Source organism: Anoplophora glabripennis, unplaced genomic scaffold, assembly GCF_000390285.2.
Source record: "Anoplophora glabripennis isolate ALB-LARVAE unplaced genomic scaffold, Agla_2.0 scaffold5, whole genome shotgun sequence".
NCBI lineage: Eukaryota > Metazoa > Arthropoda > Insecta > Coleoptera > Cerambycidae > Anoplophora > Anoplophora glabripennis.
The window spans coordinates 2,326,805-2,334,777 of record NW_019416525.1 but is presented as its reverse complement, the minus strand read 5'-3'; the positions used below and the strand labels follow the sequence as shown (position 1 = coordinate 2,334,777).

At 33.3% G+C, this 7,973-nt stretch overlaps 1 protein-coding gene across 1 annotated transcript; it reads right to left on the bottom strand.

The window, feature by feature from the left end:
* Positions 1-907: 907 nt before the first annotated feature.
* Positions 908-7,676, bottom strand: LOC108906777 (endoplasmic reticulum aminopeptidase 2-like). Its single transcript, XM_018710136.1, has 15 exons — positions 7,445-7,676; positions 6,251-6,499; positions 5,395-5,583; positions 5,046-5,331; positions 4,810-4,990; positions 4,527-4,752; positions 4,308-4,462; positions 2,951-3,199; positions 2,731-2,889; positions 2,388-2,622; positions 2,142-2,325; positions 1,861-2,082; positions 1,532-1,804; positions 1,201-1,423; positions 908-1,134 (listed from the first exon to the last, which is right to left on the bottom strand). Exons 1-15 carry the CDS (start codon positions 7,536-7,538, stop codon positions 991-993), a joined length of 3,069 nt encoding a protein of 1,022 aa, XP_018565652.1. The 5' UTR covers positions 7,539-7,676; the 3' UTR covers positions 908-990.
* Positions 7,677-7,973: the final 297 nt, after the last annotated feature.

The window sequence follows — 7,973 nt, the reverse complement described above, 5'->3', positions numbered from 1 at the left end:
CAGTAGGTACTGGAATTTAGTAACGATTCCAGTCCAGTGAACAGAAATCATTGAAAGCAAAAGCAATCCTACCCTACTTATAATACTGGCTGTTTTCTATCCCCACTTTCACTTTGCTAATTAATAATAATAACTAAACCTCTGTAGGCTTATGGTTTTAGTGATGATTCCAGCTTTTCGCGGACAGTAAAGTCAATTTGCAAGTAGAGCATGAAAACTGTACTCAAAAAAACCTGAAATTATTTTTGAATAAAAATAATTACCTAACCTAACCACGTTTTTTATGAATAAAACAGTATTATTTACATAACTTTCGTAATTTTTTTTTGTGTCGTAGAATCCACCATTAAAGCTTAGTTAAGTTCAATTCAATCATGTTAGTTACAAACTGTATACAGGGGTGTCCGTTTTCCGAGTCCCACCATTGGGCTCTCAGTTATCTTAAGAGATACAAGGTCCGCTGAATTATGTTAAAAAGTATCGGATTTTAATGCAGAATAACGCGTAGAAGAGAAATTTGACATTTCTCTTTTCATTTCAAATTGTCAACGAACAACTCAAACATTGTTCGGTAGGTGTTAGGACACTTTTTTGTGGGGAATTAAAATATGCATTGTAATTAATCACAAAATCATCTAGTAAGAAAATATTATTTTTATAAATTTACTCTATTGATGTAATTTTTTTATTTATTTTATGTGAAATATGCCTTTGCCAGTTTTGAAATTTAATTCTTTTTCTATATTTTTAGAAATGATTAGTTGGTGTTTCCTTGGATTAATAAAAAATACTTTATAATAATGAAAATGTATTTTAGAAGACAATATTTTCTGATAAAAATATCCTATTAATTCATGTCAATTTGAATAATGCACAATACAAAAATCAATATATAGGTACATATAAAAATATAAAAATATAAGTACTCAGATATTTAAATAAATAAAAACTCTAAAAAGAAATAGTAAAAGTTAGTCTTAAGAACTACATCTATTTAACATTATTGCGCAGCCAAATGTATATCTCTTCTTCATTTTGAGAAACCCAGTTAATGTTTAATTTTATTATTTCTAGACTCTGTTCTAAAGATCTTGATGCTGATCCTACATTCATTCCAGAGAAATAAATTGAAACCTGGAAAATATATGTTTCATTTCAATTATATAATTACGTTACCGTTTTTTTTTTAAATTTAACTACCTCATAAAAATCATAAGGTGTTGATAAATGTGCGGTAACTGCTGATATGAGACTACCCATTAAAAGTGTGCCATTTCCATAAAGTGAATGCATGGTGGGCCAGTATGCCTTGAGGTGTCTCCAAGCCAACAACCTTCCTTCTGGATTTGCCGCGACTACTGCTAGTACCACTCTCACATCATCAGGTTTTACCATATTTTTATCCAAAGTCTCCATTAAATACCTGCAAAGAATCTTCTACAGACATCTAAATTTATATTTAGATAACTCAATGCCTTTTAACCTCATTGATTAATGAAGTATTTTTTTGGATGACTATTTATATAGGTACCTTTGTAACAACCAAGGATCAGAAGCAGTTCCTAAGGCTTTGAGCAGCAGCTTCTTTTCAGTTGGAGATGTGGTATTATTATACACATTCCAACAATGCTGCCACTCAGTAATACCACCATATTTTATTCCAGCGGAATACACAACTTCTTTCAAATTTGGATCTATGGATTCATTGGATTGCATCCATTTTTGGAACTGCACTTTGGCAGCAGATATAGTGTCATTTAATTCACATAATATCGCAGCCGAAAGCACTTCTACACACAACAACCTATAAAAAATACACAAAAAACGAAAACAATATTTACAATTTAAGATTAATCTCACTTTTCTAAATGCGACCTCCTTTTTTTCCATCCAACATACTCCGCAACTGGTTTCAGTAATTGTCTCATATACTTTAAAAACATTTTATATGATAACGATTCTGACAACCTTCGTGCCCATGCCTTTAAATGGTTTATTGCTGTAGCCCATGGCACATAATCTCTTTCTTTCGTTAAATACAACGACAATTCTAGAGGGATACTTGCATTAAGTAATCCGGCTCTAAAAAAAATGAATTTGCTACTACGTGTTCCCCAGAATCTGAAATTCATTTTTTATACCTGCATAGTGAAAATGCATCATCTATTAAACTGGCTCTGTCTGCCGCACTGAATAAAGAATGATTATTTCTTAAATTATAAATGAGAGCTTGCCACATTTCTTCGTCATACATGACTCTATAGAAACCAGTTTGATTTACGTTTGCCTTAATCCAAGGTATTTCGGGATCTAATTCAAATCGCACTAAAATGAGAATAGTGTAAGGATTGTAAGGAATAAATTACATAATAAAACAGTTTCTATACCATCTGTCATGTTCATCCAAATGTGTTTGACTGTTTCTGTGTCATTGCTTGTAAAATATGTTAATGGCAGATACCATTTATAATCGTATTTGGATTTTGGTAAGGAACGTACAGAACTGTTAGTACTTTCCACAGTAACCAAATACCTTTCTTGAGTTGCTATAACTTCATTCCCTTCACGGGTGATTGTAATAAGGGGAAAACCCATCTGATTAATCCACGTCTCCACTACAACCTATAATTTAGTTTATTTTGTTATATAGGTACTTATGTAACATTTTCATACACATAAAAATTGTGTAAAAAGCAGGGTTCTATGGAAAAGGGGAATTAAAAAAATTACCTTTATGTCAAGTGTATGGTTGGTATTTCTGCTAAGAGCATTCCATAAATCTTTTGTTTCGACATTAGTATACTTATAAGTATCTAGATAATCATTAAGGCCATTTTGCAAAATTTCATCTTGTAAAAAGTTAGCCAACATGTTGAAAATCGCTGCGCCCTAAAGGAATAATTATCACGTATAGTTTTTTTTTTATACCTAAACCCAAACATAAATTCACCTTGCTATAAGAAATAGTATCAAAAATAGTTTCAGTTTCAGATGGATCGTTTACAGCCGCAGTTACAGGATGACTACTTGTTAGTGCATCTAAGGCGAGAGCAGGTTGAGTTTTATCTATAATAAATTGTTCCATCATTCGCCATTCCGGGAAGTAACTATTTACACCTAAGTATTCAAAATAAATTGCTACACCTTCGTTCAACCATAAATCATTCCACCACTTCATAGTCACGAGGTTGCCGAACCACTAAAATTGAATCAATCAGCAAAATTATTAAGTCTTTTATTGCATTAATGATGCCGGAAAATTCGATACACATAAATGTACATTATAAAGAAACGAAAGTATAATAGGGGATATAATATTAAAGCCGGCCCTGTCCTAATGTGCTAATAATCCATTGCTTTAAATTGGTAGTAAAACAATATCACAAAAAATAAAAAAAATACGAGTCATGTTTTTTGTTATATTGGCAAACATCTCATTGTAATATCAGTAAATAATTTGCTCAACTTCCGATTTTGGAAAAACATCAATTAGGCAGCTCTACAACAAAATGGTTTATGTATCTATCCTCAAAGAACTTTTCGTAAGAAGTAAAGAAAATGTTATTCTATAAATAAAGATTCCTTGACATTTACGTTAGCTGTTAGTCATCCAGCAGCTTAGGTGAATGAAACTTATTATTAAATAATGTGTTAAATTTAAACATTATCTTCTTTATTATTAGGAAATATGATTGTTCAAAGGAAACTAACAGCCAGTAAGTAAACTATTACGTCAGCCGCGAAAATAAATGCCATCACAGGTTACGGAATAAAATTAAAAGATTTACGTAACTTGAGGACTACTTGCATTAGCGGTTTATTATCAGTTGGATACCAAACATTTTATAATTTTTAAATGTATGTACATGTTATTCAGTGTAAATATTGTACGGAATAAAGTTTAATCTCTATTTCACTACCGATTTATAAAAATCGGAAGTGTCGAATTGTTGTTCTCTTGAAAGTATTTGGAATTAAAATATAATAATCGGAACTATATTTTATGAAACAATAGAATGTTATTTGCATATGAATCACAACCGCCACACATTGTTTCCTATTTTAGATTGTAAAAATATCGCGTCATTGTTTTGAAACACCGATACCCAATTCTTATGACAACGTGCATGTGTGAAAATTTATTAGTGAACGGAAAACGGAAGTCATGACAACCTGATGTATCTAATAACCAACACCCCTTTTTACGCTAGTGGAAATATTTCAACATTTAAAATTTTGGAAGAGAAATCAGCAGTAACACATTTTTATCGAGATAATTGTTAATTTGACTTTTTTTTGGCAATTACCTGGTGCACAATCCCGTGCGTTATAATTGTGGAAACCCACTGATGCGCTGCAATAGAAGTTTCATTGGTATCGTATAAAATGGCAGTTTCGCGATAAGTAATTAGTCCCCAATTTTCCATTGCACCATCTGCAAAGTTCGGTATAGCTACCAGATCTGAAAGTAATTTCATATAGATTTTGGAAGTGCCACTGTTCTTATTTAATTTTGTCGGACTTACCTAATTTAGGAAGAGGGTAGGATATTCCAAAGAAATTTTCGAAAAAGTTTAAGACGTGCGTGGCTGTTTTAAGGGCGAATGATGCCTGTGGCATATAAGGTGCTGAAGTATACACTGAGACAGAAACCCCCTTTTCAGTTTGCTCGCTTTGATGGGAATAGTCACATATTACAAAAGCCACAAGGAATGTGCTCATTTCTCGAGTTTCCAAAAAGTCATCTCGTAACTGAAAAAATTAAACCTTAAAATTCTTTAACGAAAAACTTATTGTACCAAAGCTTACCAAACCTGTACCCATGTAAAATCCCAAGTCATCGGTGTTAACTACAGGTGTGTTAAAAAGAGTTATATGGAATCTGTCTCTAAAAATAGTTAACCTGAATTTGGCTTTAAACTGGGGTTCATCGAAACATGGAAAGGCGGTTCGAGCGTACGTTGGTTTAAAATGTGTTGCCGCCAAATATCTGAAAATGCGACGTTTATAATTGCGATTGCCAATAAAATTCTTAATATATGCACCTTTTATCACCGTCCTTGTTGATATAATTAGAAATATAAAACCCCTTCGGGTCCTGACTTAATTTTGAGTTAAATCTTATTTTCAGAGTATAATTGTGCCTCTTTCTAAATTTCTCTCTAATTTCTATATACAACTGTTCTGCTCCGGGATATTCTAACAGTTTAATTATAGTTAAATTATACCCTCTTTTATCTTGTATCATTTTATCTAGTATAGTAAGATTCTTACAATGAAGTACTATAAAATTTGTGTCTTTGTCTGCGTGAAATTCAATGGATACTTGACCTATAAACAAAATCGTTCCAATTTCTAACAAACTGCTTATTTCTAAACGAATTCCAAACTTACTTCTAACTTCTAAAGTCGTAAGATTAGGATGGATTGTTAAGTTATATCGTGTAGGTTTCAAGGAGGTAGGAAGACGAATATTGTTCCATGGAAAAATTTGTCCGTTTGTTGCCCTTGGTACGAAGGTTCTAGTCATGTTTGTTCCTTCATCAACGAAATTTGGTGGCTTTTCACCAGCACAGGTACAGTCTAAAACCCCGACCCAATTCAATACAATTTTATACGATAATTTTTAAAATTCATAAATTCTTACTTATACAGGGTGTTCCAAATCAAACGAATAGATATTTTAAGATACCGCTAGTAAGACGATTTTATGAGGAAATTTCATATAAACACGTGACGTAAAACCGTTGGTTTTCAATGTTCTCTTGATATTTTCGAAAGTTTAAATTTTGCGCGTGTACAAAACTTGATACTAAAATCCATTTTTGTGTAAAAAACCCGAAATTTCAAATTTTTTTATAAAATTTTGAAAAATAGAATAGTAAGTGGTCTTTTTGTTCATTAAATCTAATTTTATATTGCAAGGCATAAAAGGTTTGGTACGTGTGTAAAATTTAATTTACGTATCTTTAACGTTTCGAAAATATTTAAAAGAAAACCATCTTCAAAGTGAACATTAAACACATGTTTATATGAAGTTTTCTTCATAAAATCGCCACAGAAAACGCCCCTTAAAATATCTACATGTTGTTTTGGAACAAACTGTATTCTACTCTACGGGGTGTCGCTTTCTTCCGTTGAAATTGCAATTAAACTATTGCAGGCTAATTCGAGACACCCCGTATATGAATATGATAATAAAAAAGGTCAAGAGGTTTTTACGGAACCGGATAAGTATGTACAGACTTACCGCTCTGGGGCCCGGTAAAGGCAATAATGATGGCAATAGTGAATAATAGGGCAAATACGATGGTGGCAATGCAGAGAGCTCTGTTATGTGAGCATGCCGCAACTCCATGGTTCTCGTAAAGGCTCTTCTTCGTAGTGCCAGCATTACTTTCATTCCCTACAACACCGCCTGTGTCACAGGGATTATGAATGAGTGGAGATGACTGACAGATTGAGTGAGTGATGGGTGCAGAAACACTATGATTTGTACCTGTAAGAAAAGCAACATCGTCAACATCCTGTTCGGTCATCACTTTCTGATAGCGCCTCCAGACAACTGCCTCGATGTTATGATTCCCAGTTACAACTGAAACCTTTACCAAAGGTTCTTGATGTCTGCCCTCCACAATAATGCCTATTCACATGCACTTGTGATGGATGAATTTCAATCGGTGAAGCACTCAGAAAAATAATTACTCACTAATTCTTTTCACTATATTAATTCTCTATTTTGATTGAACATTGAACACCACGTTTTGGTCAAACTAACTATTAATCTATTAATTCTACATTGATATTTTCAAATTGTTTCGAAGTTGTACTTTTTGTGATATATTTTGTTAAAAAATACGTGTATAAAATAGCGGAATGTTATAATATCGACATGAGACGAGTACAGTTATTCCGGTACACCGGAGGGTGAAATAAGTCATGCGCCCTTGTGAAATTAGTCCGGATACGCCCCTAGCTACGCGCTTGTTCCGGGGTGAAATGACAGAATTTAGTGCAGATGTATGGTAAATGCTATTAACTATTTATAAACTAACGTACATGCAAGAATAAAATAATTTTAGGTAAAGATGTCGTGCATATCTACTGTTTTAAATAAAAACTACCTGGTGCTAAATCTCGCAATATATTATTGTGAAACTGTGACCGGGCGAGCACGGATTACATACCCATAAGACTCAAATTGATTTGCTAATATTTTTTTGTTCAAAAGATCTGATATAGTTAAAACATAGTGCTCTAGAGAGTTTAGTGTTTATAACATGCTTCTTGTAATAACTCGGTTCTAGATACTCTCACAAATAAGGGCAATTTTGAGAACATGAATAAGAGGGTGGTGTATCCCTGCATGGATTCAAAGAAAAGGCTGGTGTGTTTAAGCGATCCGCGAGGCGGTTGTGGAGAAGTTGAACTAAAACTTAATTACCTGAAGCATACACGTTCCCATTTTGAGTTTGTTTATACCTTCCCAGGGGTTCTAAACGAATAACGTCGGTCGGGGATGGGTTGTTTTGAGGCATACTGACAACTCGAATGATGTAAATGTATTACTTATAATCTACTTAGCCATTATGAAACTATGCTATGCTTATTTTCATGAGCTGGTTTAATCATTCATATTACTAAACTACTTAAATGTACAAGACCTATAGGACAGCATGCTGTCAGTTCACTAGTTATACCTGTTGATAACTATCTAATTGAAGAATTAAGGCTACGAAACTTTACAATCACCAATCAGTTAATTCACGACACGCTCATTTTTAGTTTTAACTAGCTGTTGCGAAGCTTGTATGCAATTGATGCGTTATCGATTTACCATTAGCTAGCTAGTCATCCCCTTTTTAACTCCCGTTCTCATAGAAAAGAAGCGCCCTTTCTCCTCCATTTTCACACACAATTTACGGTGCACGTTGCACGTGATGTAACGATATTGATTCAGTGTTTAAAGTCGG